At 38.9% G+C, this 22,500-nt stretch overlaps 1 protein-coding gene across 7 annotated transcripts in view; it reads right to left on the bottom strand.

The window, feature by feature from the left end:
• The window catches only part of PLPPR5 (phospholipid phosphatase related 5), a 257,024-nt gene that overhangs the window by 59,841 nt on the left and 174,683 nt on the right, over positions 1 to 22,500 (bottom strand). For all 7 annotated transcript variants that reach the window (XM_068690249.1, XM_068690246.1, XM_068690250.1 and 4 more), the window contains 2 exons: positions 8,455 to 8,587; positions 5,882 to 6,132 (listed from right to left, as the gene is read on the bottom strand). In XM_068690249.1, coding sequence (XP_068546350.1) covers positions 5,882 to 6,132; positions 8,455 to 8,587 — 384 coding nt within the window. The remainder of the gene's footprint in view (positions 1 to 5,881; positions 6,133 to 8,454; positions 8,588 to 22,500) is intronic.

Raw genomic sequence — 22,500 nt, 5'->3', positions numbered from 1 at the left:
CTCAATTTTTATGAAGTCAAAACACAATGTAAATAGCTGATTCTTCAGTACTTCAGTCAAACTTCAGCTTTGTATTAGAAATGTTTAACTGAAGAGTGATCTGCAGAAAATTCTCAGTAACTCTTTTTACAATAAGCATGTCCTTCAAATCTTTACTCAGACAAAGCACTCGGCAAGCAGAAACAACTGCAGCCTTGTGTTGTGCCTCATGCGACTAACAAAGACCCCATTTGCTTTGTCCCCTCCTATGCGCACAGGCAAGATTGCCATACTCAGTCCATTATTCACAATAACCAGAGGGATCTGCCAGCACGGGTACCATTTTTATCTTTTCTTAAAGGTGAGCCTCCAAGATATTACGGACAGTATTCAATTAATCAAGAGAAAGAGGGCAAACTTCTCTTACTGGAATATGACATTGACAAGCCTACACGTTTTCAAAGCTCTGTATAGGAAACACTGAATCCTGCAAGTCAGGACTCACAGACGTACATTTCTAATCTTTTCCTCTAGCAGCTCTAGAACTAATTGACTAATCAGTCAACTCAGTCAAAGATCTGATTCCCATTAAAAATAAAATGTAATTAAGTAGCTTTCTTCTTCTGGATTCTGGAAGAAAAGCTCCATACACAGACAAAAACGTAGCAAGGTCCCAGACTTCCATTTTAGTTAGAGTGGAGCTAGTGGTCAGGTTGGGCACACCAGCCAGGAGGAGGGTTAATTTTCCTGTCTGATCAATCAGACTGAGTCCCAGAAAGTGGGGAGGCAGATGCCCTCCATGCTTGCTGTTTTGGTTCCCCTTGAAGCAGATGGTCAGGGGGTACTGACAAAGGGACAAACCAGGCTGTTAGTGGGCAGAGGAAAATGACTCATGAAGCAACAAGCAGAAATGGGAGGAATCACTGTACAGGCACCTGTCCCAGGCAGCACTCCAAATAAACATGACCATGTTTTGTTTTGCTCTTATAGTGTACTAGCACACAAAAAAAAGACTCCTGCAAGTAATATAAGTTATAGATCTTCCACCTGAGGAATGCACAGTTTTCAACATTTGTAACAGCTACAAGAAAAGAGATAGTAAGAGATCAAAAACATGGAAAAGTAGTGGGCTAGGATGTAGTTTGCAACCAAGTTCAATGCTTAGTTTGAATCCTGCCTGGTAATATAAAATCTCTCCAGCTTCCTTGATTGGAAGGAATTACTGGGTCAAACCAGAGCAAACCACCACAGTCCTATCCTTAAAATCATCTGGGCCTCACTGAAACCCAAACTGCCCACTGAAGATTTTTTTAAATTTTAATTCTTTTGAAGACTTCTCCAGTTTTCTTGATATGCGTTGCAGCAATTATTGAAGACCCTTGGCGAAACTTGGGTTTCAAAGTCAGAGGCCTGGGTTGGCAAAAGGAAAAGAAAGTTCTAGGAATTCTGGAACTTACTATGAAGTGTCCCACTAAGAATTCCGCACAGTTGTAATTTTAAGCAACTGGAAGAGAAGAGATACTCTTCAACTTATCAAGACAGTAAGATACACCCAAATATTAACTAGAACTAGTTCAGTCTACAGAGGTCATTATCTTGAGTGACTGAATTGTAATGAAGAACTGACTGAGAAGAAATCTCCAGAGGTCTTTAGATAAATCCCCAAACCAAATTGTAACGTTACTTTGCTATCCAGTCTGAAGCATCCAATATATGAAGAGCTGTACAATCAGTGTCAGCGGATACTTTTACTCACTGAGCCATATACCAAAAAGAAATCTCACTTTCCTAACACTGTCCCTGAAAAGCTTCCAAAATCCTTTAATCCTTCAACTTCTCAAAAAAATAAAATTAAAATTAAAAAGGCAACAAACCAGACTCCAAGATTCTGTTGCAACTCAATAGTCCCTTAAAGCCTATCTGAGGCCCATCATGCCCCTGTCAGCTACCCACTGAATGGGACCCAAATGGGCACTTCAAGAAAAAGATCTTCAGAGACAAGCAGAGACCTGCACCTAAAGACTGGATCAAGGAGCAACACTGGGCAGTGTCATCATCACGTTGCCAGCACTGTAACCCAGACGGCATTGTCTTTTCCCAGTGACATAAACACATTAAACAACAGGGATGATACAGCAACGTCCAGAAGCAAGAACCTTGAAGAACAGAAGATCAAGGTCCCAACAAAAGCTCTGCAGATGGGAAAGAATTATTTGTCAGCTTCATCTGCTAGCCCTGCCTGAGGCTGTAGTTGTGGCCAGGGGTTCACAGTACAGAGCAACAAAAGCAGCCCATGGACCTAAGGGCTATGTTTATTATAAAAACATTAAACCTCTACCATTACATCTGCTCCTCTATCATTACAAATCCAAAACAGGTCTGAAATTAATCTGATAGCATCAAGTTCAAAAATCATGCTTTGGATAGGTTAGTTGCCTACTGCTCATCCAACGCAGTAAGAAAAAGCAACATTTTGTAGAATTAAACAAAATTTTTTTTCAAACTACAGCCAGCAATGATCCATCCCCTAGGTTTGCAGCAACAAAGGACAACTGTTAGTCATAGTCTCATATTTAAATCCATGGGAATAGATTGACTACATCTTCACAGACCACTTTAAAATCCTACCAAAAAAAGACTCATGACTTCTCATTTTTGTGTCAGTTGTGGAGAAAAAAAAAAAAAAAAAAGTATGTGCATAAGGGCTGCTTCAAAATATATCTCTAATCATCCAGGCTGTGTCAGCTTATGCATATTAAAATGTGTCTCATACAATTATATTCTATTTAATAAACCCACAACGTTTGCCTCAATACCTATGTCAGCAGATGTTGTTCAGCTGAGAAAGGGTGAATTGCAATGCTGATAAGAAGTGAATGCTGATGCAGTCAACTTATTATCCAAACTTCAGCACACACATGCACACACGCACATGAGATCTAAGATGAGTTGAGCAGACAGCTAAGAAAATATCCAGCCAGCTAAGGTAGAGATTTTGGAATAATTTATGGTAGTTTATTATGAAGATTTTGGTACACTAGGGATAAATAAACCTAAAACTCTGAAGAAGGTAAGCAATGGAACCTTGAAATCATCTGCATTTTGAGCAGGGTAGAGAAAGCATCTAACCATAGTGCTGCCATTCAATGTTTCAGCTGCTGAGTCTCGATAGGTCCTGAGAGAAAGCAGTGGAGACAAACACTACAGAGAGGCCTAAATATTAGCAGTACAATTGTTTGCAAAAGCCTGTACTTTCAGTAGGAGGGGAATTCAAAGTTACCATAGCAGCCACCCACTCACAAAAGAGGGGAGGGGTGGAAAAAGGAAAACTCAAGAACTTAGATGAAAAAAAGCTATTGTTAACAAGACAATATGCACAGATGCTAGGTGGTAAGGACATGGCTGCACTTACATGGAACAAGACCAGGGAATTATTAGATAAAGCATAGGTTTTGATTTCAAATGGGCTGATCATTGAAATATGACTGCTCAGTGAAGCCTGGCTGTTTACGTCACCACTTCAGAAAGCAAGGACGCTGGATCAGCTTGTTGCCTGCTTATGTCTTTGAGCTGGTTTCATTTTGTGCACAGCTGGCTGAAATGTCCGGGGAAGATTCTGAAACAATCCCTCCCTCTCCCCCAGATATTTCTGTTAACCAAAAAGAAAGCACATTTTGTATCAGAAAGGATATGCTCATGCTACTAGCTGAGTAGTATATGGAGGTCTTTATGTCCGTGCTCTCAATAACTTTTGTACCACAGCTCATACAAAGACTAGGCTACTGTTTAAATATTCCTCTCCAGTGAATAATGATGAGAAAGTTGTTATTCAGGGCCAACTTTCCCAATAAACATCATGACAGTGTAAGGACATGACCTCAGATACTAGAACATTGCATTTCTTTCCCTGGTGTGTAACAAACAGTATTTTTAGCTGCAAAAAATGCAACTGGATTTTTTTTATTATTATTTTTTAAAAGACTGACAATATTGCAGCAAGGACCTAAATCTTCAGGCTAGCACTCAGCTGATACATCACAGTAATTAATTTCTTCAGGCATCCCATAAGAGCTCAGAAATCCTGTCAGCAGTTCACAGTGCTTTGGTTAAGTGATGACACTGTCATGTATCGCAGTGATAAACTAGTGACATGGGATATATCCATTTCCACAGTTACGGAAAGATTATGAAGTCATTAAATAGATCACATTGTTTTCCACTTTTGATGTTGTTAATCATATATTGACCAGAGACACTGTAAAATTTGCTTGAAGTACTGTAGCTCATATCAAAAACCATGATGCTAGGTATTAGGCCTTATTAATGCCTACTTTAAAAGAAAAATGTATTTATACTATTTTTTTTTCTGCTCTGCAGCAGCTGAACAGTTGGTTTCCTTTAGTTACTGTGACTCATGGCAACAGTGGAAATCCAACTTTACAGATGGGTGAGAAAAATAGGAGCAATTAAAATGTAGAAAGCTGAATATTTTCTAAAATAGCTTGCACCAAATTTAGAGGTATGTTTCAGTGAAGCAAAGCCTCAGATATCTCCCCAAATAAAGACAATACTATTAGGAGTCTTACACTTGCCTCAAGTTAGAATAAAATTTAATTGCTCATCTCTTATTTGCAGATAACACTTCTCCTGTACTAACTGATAATCCACATCTCTAGGTGGCATTGCCCACAAGGAACTTCAGATAAGTGTTGCTATTAGGGCTGCAGATTTTAAGCAACTGTCTCTAAAACCAGATCCAGCAGAACAGCATTGGCACACTGCCTGTGGATGGTTTGAGATCTTTGCCATGTATCGAGTATCAGCTGACAAGTATCAGCTTCCAGATCAATCAAGAATTAAGGCAGTTTATTAAATATACATGCTCAAAAGTAATACACATAAGTAATACACACTCACAGAAGCCTCTTGAAATACTCCGGGCACAGAAGGGATGACTGCTGCTATGCCCAGCGAGGCACACACCTGCCCTGCTCCCCAGTGACACTGAGGGAAGCCTTGGGTCCTCCCAGTGGGCCATAAAGGAATGCAATTGCAAGCCCAGGTCAGGTGGAAGATTTCCACAGGGAATTTCCTAGCAACAGTCAACTAAGAAAATGCTCTTCTGCTTGTGAAAGGAACAACATGTGCGCCAGACTAAGGCAGGGAACATTGCACTGAGTTACCTGAGCAAGACTCATGACTACTGCCCTCTCACCTGCCTCCCAGCACCAGCTCTGATGCCAGTCAGTGAACAGCAGTTTGTCCCAGCCCTGCTTATCACTCCACATGTCAGAGAGGAGAGAGGGAAGAAAGGCTGTACTGCCTTGTAGCCTGCTTAAATGCAGTATAAGAGCCTGAGCACTTATGTACCTATAAATACCAATTCTGGTACCTATGGATATGCACAGATCCAGAAAACTTGTGAGATCACTTACATGTACCCACTCCTCTCCTTTACCCCACCAAAGCCACGTGCAATTCTACTAATGTGTACTCAGATAAAACACAGAAAGGGACTACTACCAGTCACAGATAATCCCTACCTTTTTTCTTTACCACCTAGCACAGCCTTTCCCCAGATTTTCTGGAAACAAGGAAAAAGTAAACCAAGAACATGGTTATCCTACACACCAATAACCATTCTGAACAATTTACCTTCCCTCTGCATTGCCCTAGACACTTCCTTAGCTTTCAAGGCTCAGAGGACCACTACATCTGTAACTGTCAGAATGAAGTCAATGAATCAAATTCTCAAAGGCTTCACAGTAACACACAGAAGGTTTGCATACAGAAAACCAAAAGTCAACAGTTGCCTTATTTTCCCTCCATTCCTCCCCCCACCAATGGTTTGAGACATGTACTCTCAAAATTATAGTGACATTAAATAGCACAATATACTTACAGCCAGATACATAGCTGCATATACGCTTAGTGCTGCTTCTTTGGATGGGAATGTCTTTCTGGCTTTCATGATAAGGTCTGGGTTTCCCGTACAGGCATGTGCACTACTGATGAATTGTGTATACTGTTTACATCCAAGTGCTGTATAGTTGGGTTTACAAAGTGCAAGAAAATGTGGTGCAAGATTCCCTGTTACTACTTGTCCAGCATTTACAAAGATGTCCGTAGCAAACAGTCCAAATGCGTAAATTCCTAAAGAGGGAAACAAAGAGTTAAATATCCTGACAATTTCACTCCAGGACAACATATTATAATATTTATTGCAGTAACAAATCAGCTCCTTCCATTTAGGAACACAAACAACTCCCAAGTGTACAGAGACAAGACTGTACCCTAAAGATCCTGGATGATGTTGGAGATTATAATCTCCTACACAAGCACAGAAATGATGATGAGACATACCCACACACCCGATCTCTCTCCATCCTTCAGGGGAGTATGCTCACCTCTCATGCAAACAGCCTGCCCTCCTGAGCCCCCTAGCCACATGTCTCCACCTGTTCAGCCTAGCTAGCTATGCTGGCATCTAGCCTTTGCCTATGTTCACTAAACAGAAGTGACAAAGGCAAATTCTTCACCCCAAAAATCTGTTTCAGAACCAGAGAAGTCAGGGTCTAAATGGTGAGGTAACTTGAAAAAAATGTAACACATACTGGACATTTTCTTTTCTCTCTCAGCTGTAAGGAAGATGAAGTACTGAATAATTTAATACTATCATGCACGAGTTGTCTTCATCTGCCTGCTACTGGGTACAACTCTATGCATGGCATATTAATCATATTATCAACACAATGAACTAAATATGTGTATATTTGAGGAGCGCCTTATGCTAAAGCATATTTCTAGTCAGACATATCAGCAAAGCATTAAGCATATGTACTTCTTGTTCATTAGAAAGGAATGCATGTATCTGATGATTTAAAAGAAAACAGATTTCTCCTATTCTGAGGTCTCCTTCTATCTTTTTGGAAGCAGAAAGCAAGCTCTGGAACAAAATGCAAACACAGCGCTCTGACTGGGAGACTAAGCCAGCAGATGTGTGTTTAAATTCCACCTGAGCTACAGATTTCCTGTATTTCCATAGGCAAATCAATTTGCCCTTCCCATACTTCAACTCCCTATGAATATAGTGTGAGTTCTGGCAGTTCCCAGCTTCCTGGGGCACCGTGAGGATGAGGACATTAATGGATGCACACCACAGCAGACACGATGCCACAGAAGCATGTGCATTTTTAAAGGTCAGTTTTTTTCCCTCTGCAAAACTGGAATACCAAGCACCGGTATTCTGGCTGGTCAGCAAGGTCACACTAACATTAATTCACCCTGAGCAGCTAGGCACTAGTGAGCAAAGGACTGTGCCCAGGCACTGCACAGGAGGGCCCTTTCAGCAAGCCCTGGGGATGTGCACTGCCCCAGAATAGGTGGCCACGTTGCTTTCTGTGAGCATAATGGGTAGTGATGCCTTGCCTGGTGGAACAGTGCAAAGGCCGCTGTGCATCCCTGCCCTCCCACCAGCTTTGGTTTTTGCTTCTGTGAGCAAGGAGGGCCCACCAAGCGGGAAGGCAGCACTGACACTGACTGCACAGCCCCTGCATGGAGCAACTGGAGCAGGAGGAGCTCCTCCGCATCGCTCCCGCCTCCCTTCTGCATCTATGCAAGACAGTCTCACCCTGAATGACTTCCAGCACTCCTGTGTGACAGTGAGCAATCGTGCTCGCAGACGGCGGGCACGGCTGCTGCACAAAGCTGCACAGACACAGCTGTACGCCCCTTCCTGCCCCAGCAGCGGGGGCACACCGAGGATCGGCTGCCCCAGGGCTTTGTGCTCCAGCTGCTTCTCTTAGATACAAGGGAGAAGCAAATAACTGACAGAGAGCCCTGCTATGACGTCCCTGCATGCATTAAAAAGCAGCATCTGGGAATATTCAACAGACATTGTTTGTGGTGGTACTTCCCTCCCCAAAATACAATTCCATGAAATAAGTGGAAAGCATGACATTTCTTATTCACTGAAGCTGGGGGAGGGTTGGGGTTTTTTGTTTGTTTGTTTTGTTACAGCTGACTTCTGCAGACCAAGGATTTCATTCAGTCCTCTATCATCGATTATAATATATGCTCCAGGCTGGGAAAGTACCTAAATGGTGTTTGCTTTCAGACATGTGTTTATATCCCAATGTCCTCAATTTTGGCTGCTGTACGTGTGTACAACCAAAAAGAAACTACTGACCATAGATATGGCATAAGGGTATTTCCCTTCTCCATTTCACCCTAGTCAGGGCTCAGCAGTTGTCTTTTGCCTCTCATGGTCCCAATTTTTTCTATTCTTCCCGCTGTTTCTGCAACTGTTTTTTATCCAAAATTCCAAGAAACTTAATTTGCTCCCCAAAAGGAAAGAAGCCACTGCACCCAAATTAAGACTACACATGAAACACTGAATATTTTCCCCACGTCAGACTTAAGACATATTTGATCACTCTCATCACTCAGAAAATGGAAACATTAATTTGCTCATACCAAGGAATCTGATGGTTCTGCGCACCAGTGGATTTATATAACAACAGTCTCCAGTTAATATTGTTTTTTCTTGGTTTTCAAAATCCTTTGTAGCTAACTGTAGGCAAAACACTGCAGTTTCTCCAACGATAATCTTAGGGGGAGGAGAAAAAGGGGAGAAAAATGGTACATCAGATTACAGCAAATAAAATATACTAGTATTACAGAGATGGCAATCTCATCTTAAGGAAACAAAACCAAACCAGCACAAAACACAACATAAGCGATCCAAGTTCTGTAAGTTAATCTTCTTAGGAGGAGAATAGGCCATATGGCTTGCTATACTTTATTTGCACTGAAAGAATGAACTTCTCTAACCAGGACTTGGAATCAACAAAACATAACCTAGTTTTCAGAAAGAGGGAAAAAAGAATAACTATTAGTTCAAGAAAAACAAGCTTCATAACGCATAGTACGGGGACCAAAGTAAGGGCCAATCCTGGAAGATGCTGAGCACTTTCTCTTCCGACATGGCTTTCCCCAACATTCAGCACTTCACATGGGTGGGCTCCAGATTTTGGACCGCAGAGAAAAATTCACAAGAGAGCTCCAGGTCACAACAGAGAATTGGTTTGCCAGTAGATGCTTAACAGGGTTTGATCCATATTTTCCCACCTAAGTTTATCTAGTCTGGCTTTAGCTTTGCTTCTTAAGCTTGAACAAAGTGTCGCCATGGATATTTTAACATTAAGCATGGTCTGTTTCCTATTCATTAAACCAAGTTCACTTGTCTATAGCTCATGAACAATACAATTGGTTAAAAATTCTCACACACTCACAAATAAGAAAAATACAGATTGTGAATGTAAAATATCCCCTCTAAGACACGTATTTACCTGTACGGGAAGACATGACTCCTAATTTACTTATGACAATTATGGTATTCAGCCTTAATAGCCAAGGACAAACCATAAGCGTGTATTAAGCCTTATTACTAAGCTTTATATTGAAGCTCTACTGCAGGTAGAACACGTGTGATCAAAAAGTGTAGAGATGGCCACTGTATTCTAACTTTGGTTCACTGTGGGACTTAAAAAAACAAACAAACAAACAAAAAAAAAACGGTGCTTTCTCTCTTCTGTGTATATAGCATTAAAGTTTACTGATAGGTACATCACACTGCTAAACAGGAATAAAGACCAGCAAATTAAAGCGTTAATGCTACATAAATACAAGAAATAATGTTGTCAAATCAGATTAATTGCCTAGGTTTTCTAAACCGTTGAGCCAACAGAAGATTATAAATCTTTTCATATATCACTATAGATATGAACAGTTCTACAGACAGGACTGTTTATATATATATTAAAAAACAAGCACACAGCTTAAAGAAAACTGTGGGAAATGGCTCATATGCACAGTTTGTCGTCAACCAGAAGAATGCAATTAATGACCTTATTTAGTTATTCTTGAATATACACAAATGACTTTTGGCTAAATTGAGACACACAAAGGAGGAGAGTGCTTCTCATAAATAATGTGGCATAAATAAAAATAACTTTGTGGTGGTGTTTAACAAGCAAAATTCAGTTTGTCAGAGAAAAAGCTGTCTTCTATTACTTTACTCTGGCTTCAGATCCTTGTGGCCTTATTAGATGAAACAGAAACGTGAGTACCTGAACTAACGAGTATCCACTCAATACTTTGATGCAAGAAAATTTTCTGCATACTGAAGTACAGTTCTTTTACCTATAAGTAGTAAATAATCAGTACACTTATGAAATGTAACTCAATCTTGAATCCAAGTTCAACAAAATTGTGACAATGATAACATGAATTCATCCCAATAATTCCTACAGCTCTCATGAGAAAAACAAAACAAAACCAAAAACAATTCTAACATGATTCATAAAGATGAGAATTGAAACACTAAGATTTTTATGTTGAGTCACAGCAACTCCCTTGAAACATCAGGGACTAGGCAATCTGAACATTCTCATTTAACTGATTTTCTTTTTTTTTTTTTTTTTTTTTTTCCCACCAAACCCAATAAATTTTAGTGAAATTATTGCAGATTTCCAAACAATAAACAAGAAAAAGGGAAGCCAGCATGGTCAACTCTCCTGCTTTGAGCAGAGTCTCTAAATCTGCTGATCATGACCAAGGGTTCTTTCCTTCTGGTTTGCAGGGAAGCTGGGGTCAGCACATAGAATAACTGTTCATTCAGTTATACAGAAAGAGATGGTCACTTCCAACAACTTGTCTTCATCAGCTGTATCTGGTTCCTTGCTGCTAGCAACAATTTCCTCTTATTACATTTCCCATCTTTGATGGTGACGTGGATGAAGAAAACCCACAGCTCCAAGAATAGCAGGGATCAGTATTCAAGTTCTTACAGGTGCAAGGGTCAGAACAAGGCAGAATTCAGCAATGACAAAATATTTGCTATAGCAGGCCTAGTGCACTACCCTCAGAAGCAATCTGGGTGGGATATAGCACTGAGCACAACAGGCACTCATTTCTATGCTTCTGTGGCTTTACTTTGATCCTTCTGGAATTTGGCAATAAATATAGATTCTGTGTTTTTCTGTACTGGCAGCTCAGATAAGCTGTCCTTTCTTCCTCCAGCCTTCTCCACAAGCACAGCTCATCTCAGTAATCAGCCTAGTGATGTTTCAGAACAGAAGGAAAATCTTCTCCAACCACAGTCAGTCCCAGGAGACCCAGTGCAACCTTTTACCCTTCTCTCTGGCACCACTGGCAATAGTCAGCTCTAGAGGGTAGAGGAAAGGAACAACCATCTCCCTCTTGCCCTTTACTGTGATTTGTATGCCTGGCATATTCCAGGAGGAAATAATTTCTCTATCTCCTCTATCATAAGGACCAGTACTGCCCTTTGCTCTCCATATGTGAGCTGCAACAAGTCAATAAATGTTATTTAGGACAAGAGAATAACATGTGCATTTCTTCAATGAGTCTCAGGGCAAAGAGTTTCTGAAATACTCCAAAACTGACAGTGGGGAATGCTATAGAGAATCTGAAAGCTCTGTCAACAACCTTTTGGACAGAGCTATGCAAATTCAGGTACAGAAATGTAATTTGCAGTGAAATAAAAAGTGAGGATATTGGAGGTGTCTTTTACCTTCTTCTGTCTGACAGGTGCATACTATTGTAGATCACTACAGTTTTTATGAAGAGTAACATATATTAAAATTCTTAGCTCACAGATATTTTAACAGTTGTTAAAAGCAAAGAACATCCTCCCCAAAGGCTGAGAAAACCTTTTGACACAGAGCTACAGCACTGAAGTACAAAGAACAATTTTCACCTGAACAGTAACAGTACAAAGTACAGGCTTTCTACAGAACATATATATATAGCTTTCCCAGTCCTTAGATAAAAATGCAATATGCATAGCTGTTACGAAAAACAGCAAGGCAAGAAATACTATCCTGTGGGCATTGGCCCAAGCTCTAACAGACAGCAATCAGCTCCCTGTTCTACTACATCCCTATGATACAGTCGAGAATACCTTTAGTCTTGCTTCACACCATGAAGTGTAATAGAAAGAACACAAAAAATTGCCTGAGATAAAAAAAAAAAAAAAAAAAAATCACCTGAATTTAGTATTAATACTAACTAGCAATTGTAACTAGCATTCAGATTTTCCATGCTTCCATAAAAAGAAAAGATAAGAACTAACCATAGACTTAACAGCAAAATCTAAATCATAGGAAAAGTTCTAATCATCTCCATGGCAATCATATCCTTTCGGCGATGTGACAACCCTTTCAACAGACAGGAACTCGGCTTAGGAGGAGTGAGATCTGAGATCTAAAATTAATATCGCTTCTTCTTTCACCTCTTAGCTCCTGATTAACTTACTAGCTGATTTTTTTTTCCCATGGTGGCTTTGTACTAGCAATATATTTAGTTCTAGACACAAAATACCTGTCCCTATCCTTGTTTACTGCACAGGATGTTTAAAGGTTTTGCACACATCCCCTACGCTGATTTCTTCCTCCCAAATAAGTTCAGATTTTTTCTGTATTAGTCATTTTTCTGAATCCAGGCAAACCGTTCCTAGTTTTAGCATTGCATGTCAGTTTAAAAATCTAATTTGTCCTTCCCCAAAACATCCTTCCAGTATATTCTTAACTTGGTTCTACATTCAGAGTTTTCTCAACTTGAAATGTCAAACCTGACTCATTCCAAATATTAGAACGAGAGCAGCCCTGACCTTGTTGATTTTCCAGTAAACTGACTCCATTAAAAAAGCTTTCCCCAGAGTCATATAAGATTTTTAACAGCCAGCACCTATACAAACTAATGACCTTAAATCAGCACTTCTAGAGTACTAAACCACTAATGAGGTTTATTTTATGGACTAACCTTTCTTATATGACATAACTTTCTATAAAACTCCAGGATGCAAGTTAGGATTAAATACGCATTTGGTGACAAAATATCTGAGGGTACATTCATGTATTTAAACAAGAAAGTTCTGAAACCTAAGGTTGATAATAATGACCATCTGCATTTGGGTTTAGGAAATGGATTTGTGTGTACACGTTCATAGGCCTTTCCTGCTATCATCTGCTTTTGGATATACAAACATTCATGAAATATTTCATTTGGGCCAGGGAACGTGGCAGAATACATGGTTCCCTTTCTGCCAATTCTCTGGGTTATGCTGTAGCTACAGCAACTGCTCAGATGGATGAGTAACACTGAAAAGCAGTTATTGCATTAAAAAGACTACTAAATATTCATCTGTGTTCTGAAGCTTTTGAGTGGAGAACTGTTGACAGTGCTGTGCACTGTAATTTCTCTTCTCACGTCTCCTTTTCATTCATTGTATTTCTCTCCTTTAGGCAAGATTCAAACTCTAACCAAGACTTCTGTGAGACCATATGCAAGACATAACATGGTAAAGGAGATCTCATTCAGCCTACAGCTTTGCCTTTTAATCTAAAATGAACTTCCTTGTACTACTTTCACAGGCAGATGGGAAGCTGGGAATCTGAACTAAAATCTTGGCAATTATCTCTGTATCTCCAAACAAACTGTTATCATTTAAGTTGCATGGCCTCCCCATTAATTTCACTTACGAGTTACCCACTTGAAAAATGTGGGGTGGATTTCCTTTAAAAATGTGGCTTTCATAAGCTTTGTTGTTCCTGTTCATTATCTTTTCTTCTTACCATTGAGCAAGCCCATGGCTATGCCTGGCCTATTTTCCCTTTAAAAATGCCATCAACGTGCTACAGAGCATAGTGGTCTCTAGAGTTTGGAAAATCTAGCAGCATAAACCTTGGTCTTCAGTGATGCTGTAGATAAGCTCCACTCCCTGTTTTAAGCTAAAATTGCTGTGTGAGGTAACAGCCCTGGCAGGAAAAACAGAAACGGTATTTCCAGCAGTAGCAATTTCAAGTTCATTATGCAGAGCTTTCCCTTGAGGCCATTTTCTTTGTGTTTTTTCTTGTTCTCATTGCTTCTTGCTTGCTTAAACTGACAGCAAATGCCTGGGTTGATTTCCACAGGAGCACATTTTCTGTAGTAAAAAATGACCAGGAGTTTTGAAGAAAATGAAAAAATAAATCTTAGATAATATGTCTGCTATTGATTAAATAGAAAATATCTCTCTTGCATTCAGCATAAAGATACAGCACCATACTGCATAGCAACTTCTGAAGATATAGGGAAAAGCATAGGAAAAAAATTGCTTTTCTCAAGAAAAGAAGGGAGGGCAGTAAGTCTTTTTCTAGTAAATTTTGTTTTTAAACAATATACTCTTCTTTAAAAAAAAATCAGAATTTTAATACAGGTCTTGATATTCATGGCCATTTACAAAAGACAAATATCAGTATAAAGTTATATGTTTAATTGTGAAATATTATTTAATGATTTATTTGCAGTATGGCTATATGCCACGAAATAGTAATGTTAATTCTGACAGGGATAGATAGCCTTTACTTCTCTGTGATACATTGCATACAGTCAGTATGTAACAATGGTATAAGTTGCTCCTTTCATAATGATGTTAATGCTGTATGAAAGCAGGAGGCACATATTAACCAAGCAGTAATAACTGGCAAGCTTTAAGGTAACCCTGGGAGCATGTAACCACAGAGACCTTGCCAGCTTTGTCACTCACTTCTCAGTGTCTCTCCTTATTCATTTTATTATCATATCACAATAAAAATGAAATACTTAAGTACAATGTCCATAAAGGCTTCTGCCTCCCCTTCCCTTCTTTTTTTTCCTAACTGAGCAGTTATTCATACGTGTAAATCTCTTCTCTAGAGTTTGCCTGCGTCATCTGACAGGCAGCATCTGCACGGCAGCACCGTCACCAGTGCTGGAAACCTACACACAATGCCTGAGCAAAGTTTGCTTATGTAAAAGATCATTTTGAGAAGTAGTCACCAGGCCCCTGCTATTCTGAGTGCAGTTAAAACAGCCGTGTGCCACCGCTGCAGGGGGCGAGCCGTGGCGTGACAGCTTGACCAGTCTCTGATGCTCCGCAGAGGGGTGAGCAAGCGGCTCCAGGGGGAAGCACTGGCCCCACATCCCCTACAGTCTCCCGAATGCTTTGTACCACTGAGACATTAACTGTACCTGGCTGCTTTGTACTGTAGTTCTTCAGAGGGTTAGAAATGGCCAGGACACAAGGAAAGCAAGCTAAGTAATGCTAACATGGCTGGTTGGAGGCCAAAGAACTGTCTGGCACTTGGCTCCCAACTACCCAAGTGCTGGCACAGTTCCACATTACTGAGAAGTTTTCTTAATGAACACCTTCCAAGTGGTAGTAGGTAAAAGACTTAGGTGAGAATTGTTTTTTCCCATGTAACAAAGCTTTTCTAATTTTAAAAAATAATATCCAAAAGCAACAAATGTTAATTTAGAGAAAATTCCCATCATCTAAGAAAAACTAGTTATTTTGGTCTGAAAATGGTGATGGGGAGAGGAAGGATCAATTCAAATCTGCCTTCTAAAAGCACATAAAAAATCAATTCATGTTCCAAAAAGTAAAATTATTTCAGGCTGAAATACACCAGATAAGTTATCTAAATGAGAAATTGATATAAGTGTTAAATTCTCCTTATTTTCTTTTTGCCAAAAAAAAAAAAATACTGAAGATGCCATTATCCAAAGTTATAAGCTCTATACTTCCCTCAACAAACAGACCTAGTTAGGAAGATGGGTTTTAATCTGATCAAAGAGCAATTAATTTTACTCTCTGGATCTATCAGTGATACTCGAAAAAAAAGTTGCTTTAATGTAATTATGTCATTAGGGAATTTGAAAAGCAACTTCACATCAAAATTTTCAGCACCTTTTTTTTCAGGTGCTCAGCTTCAACCTTTAAAATACCATAATATTTGCAAAGGAAAAACAAGCATGTTCAAAACCCTGTCATTTATCTTCCTTATTAGAAGATGAATTCCATACAGCATCACTGCAACGTGATTTTCAACCCTGCACGCAGTCGTATCAATTAGGTACTCTGTTGGACTTCAAGTGCTAAATGTGAAAAAGACTGTGTCTCCTTATGGCCTGGCCTTGGCCCTTTGTACTTTCTTGGCTATCCAAGAAAGCAATATTTTTTTTCTGTCTGTTGAGAGAGATTTGTTTCTTAACCCTTCTTTACATGTTGAAAGCATTATTCCTTGATGAGCACAATACCAGTAGTAATGTTACCCATACCAACAATCACTTCCAACAGCTATGTAACTTCATGCTTTAAACCCTAGGTAATCTACACAACTCCATTTTCCTATTCAAGATCAACATTCAATTGCAAAATTCAAAATAAATGGTCTTTCATCCCTGTTTCAATAAAAACCAAACATGTAAAAGGCATCTCTTAAAGATTCTGGTCACAGACTAGTGGTTTTACAGTCAGTATATGACTGGAGCCAACTGTTCTCAGAGGCTCGGAGGAAGGACACTATCTGAATTTCCTGCTTTTCATACTCTCTTGCTTCTATCTTACTTCTACTCAAGGCAAGCTACATTATGCAGACATTATTCCTGAGATCAGTTCAAGGAAGTCCACTTTCACTGAAATGCCATATTCATCATACAACTGAAACCAAAGGGCCAAATACCCTATCAGTACAAGCACCTTGGTGTTTTAATGTAACTATGGAAAAAACAGGCTGCACATATGATTAATACCTGTGAGACTCCAAAAAAATGTGTTTTGGCTTACTGTGGCAAAATATATGAATGCAAAACCTACACCTGTAATTCTTGACTTTGGTTTATTACTGTCCATTGCTATTTGATCTATAATGATAAATTTATGTAAATAGCTCAGTAAAACAATTTTATACATTTTTATTAAACAATTTTATTAAAAACTAGTTTTGCAATAAAACAGCTTTCTTTGAAAGCATGTAACTAACTCCACTCCAGTTATAATGACCTCTGTATAAGCTTCTTTTCCTCTACAATTATTTTAAGCCAAACAAACGCATTAAGGTCATTACCTTTTTCTAGTTAAAAATTGAAGGTAACATCCCTGCTAAATTTAACAGGGTCTGTATTAGTTGTGAAAAATCAATGGCATTGTAGAAAAAAAGAATAAAAGCAGTATTACAGACAAAATGGGAAGATCATTTTCAACTATGAATCTCATCCCAAGAAGATATTAAAATAAAACCAGGAAGCCCTACCAATTTTAGAAGGGAGCAGTGCTACCTGTTTGGGAAGGAGTTTTAACAAGTCAGGCAAATTAGAAAGTAAAATCCAAAACACTTGTAAGTATATTACCTTAAATTCACTGTTATTAATACTTTATAGTCTTCACACTGCAATTAGGGTAAAGGATCCATGTGGTATTATAAAATTAGTTTAAAACACTTTGAAAGCCTTTACATGCAAAGCATTCATCTAGGACTGTGACTTCATTCTGAGCTGTCTCACATCACTTGTACAAAATACATTCAGCATAAAAACAGCAGTAAAACTACCTAGTAAGCAAACCCATATTGCTAATGCCCATGAAAGCCAACACACAAATGAAGAAACAAAAGCTTGCAAAGAAAAATAGAGACCACACCTTTTATTGCCCATTCCATGACATGCAGTCCAACTGAATGAAACAGTCCCAAACCTGAACTGACTTCAAGAGACACACAGGAAAGGCCACTAGAGATGCTGATAAGTGAGAAAGGATCATAAAGGAAAAGAGAAATCCCTCATCTAGGCACCCCCGAAACAACTAATAATAAGTACAGACAGAAAACAATCCTGACCATTCACCTGACTCTCTGTCTTCAGTATTGAAAGCTGTAATTTGACGATGTGCAATTATTTCTCCTTAAGAGTGCTTGAATATATCCATTTATTACAATAACAATGTTTATTAGAAACAGAATCTTAATGAAGACATAGAAGTGGGAGCAGAGAACTGTTTATGAGTATCAGAGGCTTTAATGATTATTTATCTCTTCATGTAACAGTGCAATTGTAGGGAATGAGGCAGCAAGCTTCTTCACAGAGCGTATCCCATTTGTCTTTATTTGATACGTATTAATGTAGAAGCAAGATCTCAATAATGATTCTGCATATACTGCAGATCAAATATGGGGCATTTACTTTGCAGTTTTGTGCAAATATGATTTGCACCACCCTCATCACTCTTTCACCTCTGCTACACAATGTCTATTTTAGTGCTTTTGCCACAAATCCAGATGGCTGCAGATGTGCAGCTGGCAACACTATGTTGTCTGACCCTGTTTAGGAGTTTACACAATGCAGTGCTTCAATTAGGAGGAAGTCCCAAATGCCCTCATTACCACAGCAGCCAATGAGCTGAAACAGGAGCAGCAAGAGTGGGAAATTTTAGCAAAAAATTCCTAGTACAGGAAATGCCTACAAGACAGAGGGGAGATTGTATACTTTGCTGTGAAGACAGCAGAGGATAAAAACAGCTCTTTTAGGCATGCAATGGTATTCTGAAATCTAACTGCAAAGTCTATAAGCCAAAAAAAAAAAAAAAAAAAAAGGAAAAAATAAAAGCCCAGCTACTCTTCGTCAATATGTGCCTGTATTTCCTTCCACTCATAAAATAATGCATATTGGTTTACCTTAACAAGGATCAACTCCTTTGCATAGAACTGTAAAATAATATTAAACATGTTGCTGGCTTTATCAGATATCTCCAAAAAAAGCTCAAGTGGTGAGAGAAGTGTTTTAAGGATGAATGAATCTATTTAACAATTTTAGATCTTGTGAAGTTTTGACACTACTTTCTTCAAGGCAGGCTTTGTAAGAGCTGGCATTTGTCTTCTCTGTGAAGACAATAAAGGACTATTTGATAAAATACATTGTTGTTATGTAAATGTATTTACATATATTGTGTTTTTAATCAGTGTTGGATGTTATCTCATTATTTTAGAAATTTAAGCTTTTGCTAGAAACAGAAGTTCAAAGTATGCTGTGTTGAAAGGTGCTATCACCTGTTCAGTAACAGAACAACCTTCTTAGTTACTCTGGTGTGGCAAAGGAATTCTTTCAGGCGTTTTTTTTTCCTATTGGCATTCAAGGTTAAAAATGTAAATTACATTATGGATATAAATCAAACACCTAAATCTGATCGTTTTCTGACTGCGTGTTGTGCATGCACACATACTTTAAAAAAAATATATATATATATATTTGTTTCAGAGATAGACTCTGTCTTATGATTCCTTCCACTGTAGAAATCACACAGCCATCACAAATTAATTCATAAACAAAAGAAATACCTAGTAAAACTGCAATTCTGACTCTTACAACGGCTCCATAAAAAGATTCTATCAGCACCATGCTCATTCACATACATTGTTCCATCTCAGGAAAGCCCTACTACTCCAGGTAGCACCGAATATTTAATTAACAGCTAGTACATACCTCACTCTCATACAGATCTTTCCACACATAAATCTTGAAGTGCTTTACAGAGAAGACTAGTTTGACAATTGCCACTTGACAGGAAGGCAGTAAAGTCTTAATCTACGTCATGCTTGGGTGACCAGATCTTTCTAACGAGTCAAAGCCTGGCAGAACTCAGAGCCCAGCTTCGGACATTCATTCTGCCAGCTGCAAATGTCCACAGACTACTTACATACCCCAAGGTCAGTCTGCCTACTGATAGATCTCTTCTGCCTTTGCTAAATGTTCTGGAAAGAGTCCCTGTGAGTAACTGAAACGCTGGTATCAGCTGAGCATGAGCACTTGGCAAGAAGGACCATATCGGCTGGGCTATCCTCAGCATCACTCACACAAGCATACCTGCAGCCCCAGCTCCTGCCTCCTCCCTTGGGCCTCTCAGACTCATGCCTGTTGAACATGCAACAGCCACAGCCCTGAGAGCAGTCCCATAGCAGAGCCCAGATACACCTGACGGGTCCAAGGATGCCTGCCGTAGGAGCAGGAGAAGCAGAAAATGAGATGCAGAGAGGCTCTGAACACCAAATTCAAACTATGTAAATATGATCAAACCTTTAGCAAGTGCTAAAACTGCCTGACTGGGTGGTCAGACACCAGCAAGCAGCAGTTTGACCACAGGCATCGCCACTTGTCAGCAGAGCCACGTTAACAGACAGTCCACGCACCTGCCCTGCAACATCCGAACTGGCAGCACGTATTGGCTGGTCTTAATTAAAGCAGATCAAACTAAAATACTTCACCTCATCCTCCCCACAGGCTGCAGGTTGGCACATGGTTGGTTACTGCAGCTCAGCTGACCCATAATTAACAAATCTTCAAGCAGAATTAATTCAGTCATGTCTGAACTCTAAATTGGTATGGACTGGTCACAGAAATCCCTGTGAAGCTGAGTTCCACGTACTGATTTGTGTACTTCATTCTTGGTTTACAAAAAAACAAACTACAAAGTGACCAAATAAAATTATCATAATATTATTCAGAGACTGAATAACAAAAAAAAAAAAAAAAAAAAAAAAGACTCAGATCCCTTAGAGACAGCATGAAAAATACCAGCTTAAAACAACCAATGGTTTAAAATGTTATGTTATATAGAGGAGGAAAAAAAGAATCAAAACAACAGGATACTGTTGGGCTGACTTCTGTTCTTACCAGTTTTATTTTTTTTTCTCCCCCAGAAATACTCTAATTAGTTTAGCAATGAATGCTTTCAGACATACTCCTTGACCCTACATAGCTGACAGGCAACAAGTGTATTTGTAGAGAAGGAAAAAAAGCTATCCATAAGATGAAACCCCTTATAACACAATCATATTGAATTTATAATTAAATGTACATTAATAAATATGTATAACATGTTAATTAGAGTGCCATATAATTATTATATATAATATTGATATATAATGATATAATATACTTGGTAATTATGACACATTAGTAAAATACATGCAAAATTACAGGTAACACTGTATGTTGTCCAGAATGGTAAGTAGAAGTTTAATTCACAGCTTACTGATTTTTCACTAGAGCTTAACCCAGGGACTGGTTTTTTGTTTTTTAGATTTTTGGTGCCTCCTAACCAGGAGCTAGCATCCGGGATCAAGATTCAATTTTGAAGAGGTTACTGAAAAATTTACTAGATTACAAGTAGATCTTTAAAATACATTATTATATCCAGTAATTTTTCTACCTCAGATTTCTTAGTGCTTTACGTTATATATTTATATTCACACCTGAAGGCCAGGTGAAGTGATCTGAACAAAGCAAGGCTGCTGCTGATCAGAGATAGAAAATGCTATTATGCCTTTCTACTTCTTCAACTGCAGATTTGTGGTACTATGCATGAGTATCAAGACTAGTATATTCAGAAAGGATATTCATCGTAAAAACAGCACACCACGGGATGTTTTCTGAGGACTGGAGATGTGGTATATCCACCTCAGCTAGGCTATTTACTTATAATCTACATGGTACAACATCTTAGCTAAATAAGAACCTTTTCATGATGAAACCAAGGCCATGAAGCACTTCAATGTACCCGAGAGAAGCTGCAAGAACATTGTAAATGTTTTCTTGTTTTGTTTGTAAAAAAATCACTGATTAAGGCTGAAAAACACAACTAAAGCTACTTACTTTTCTACTTTGCTGGTGTCCATATGATGCAAAATAAATGACCAATCTCTTCAATCCTCTATGATGTACAATGAGCAAGAACTGCTCAGTGTAGCAACTGATCATTACCTCAAGCCTACTATTTCAGATTACAAACAATGCATACAAATTCCCTAATCGTATGGTGCGGGATCAGTTGGATTAACATTTTCCTCACTTAAACATAAGTGCATCATTTATAGGACAAGCAGGCATTCAGCTGTTGCAAACAGAACCCTGTCTGCCTTGTTCACATCTGCTTGCCACTTTACATCCAGAGAGTCCATCAAGGGATGAAGCATATGGACCTGAGATTGTTAGTGTTTGTAAGCTGTGTGCATAGCAAGCCTGGCGGAAATTATAAATTCAATTGGAAATAGAAACATTACTTCTGCAGGCACTGTTCATGTAAGCCATCACAACACAAGAGGAAGACAGACAGATAAAGAAGGATTGTGGAAAAAAAACACAATGGTTCTGAATCTTTTATTGTTTCTCCTGGTTACAGCTCTGTTGGATTAGTGGTCATATGCTGGGATAAAAACAGCATCAGACTATCAAACCATGTATTTGTCTTGCTATGTGCCCCAAAAGGCCAATACTGACATCTGGTACACAAAGTTACTGCAGACCTTAACAGTGTGATTTATTTTTTATTCTTAAGTAAAGTTGCAATGCAATTATCCCTTCACAAAGGGAGAACACGATATAAATAACCTCTCAGCATCAACATCTTCTGCCAGCCTTCCTCCTTTCCAAAAAAGTGGTTAAGTCCCCAACTTTTGCACATTAAAAATAAAAGCAGCAATAACAATAATAATGTGAAAAAGAAGGAAGAAGACTACCAAAGAAAAAAAGTTGAACTTGTGCACACAGGTTCAATGAGAGTTATGAAGACAGAGAACAAAAGGGCCCTTCAGGAACAACTTGATCACAGAGTAAACAAAGTATTCTGGCAATCACTTATTCACGTAA

The sequence above is a fragment of the Anas acuta genome, chromosome 8 (genome assembly GCF_963932015.1).
Source record: "Anas acuta chromosome 8, bAnaAcu1.1, whole genome shotgun sequence".
NCBI classification, from domain to species: Eukaryota; Metazoa; Chordata; class Aves; order Anseriformes; family Anatidae; genus Anas; species Anas acuta.
This window is presented reverse-complemented; position numbering and strand designations above follow the sequence as displayed.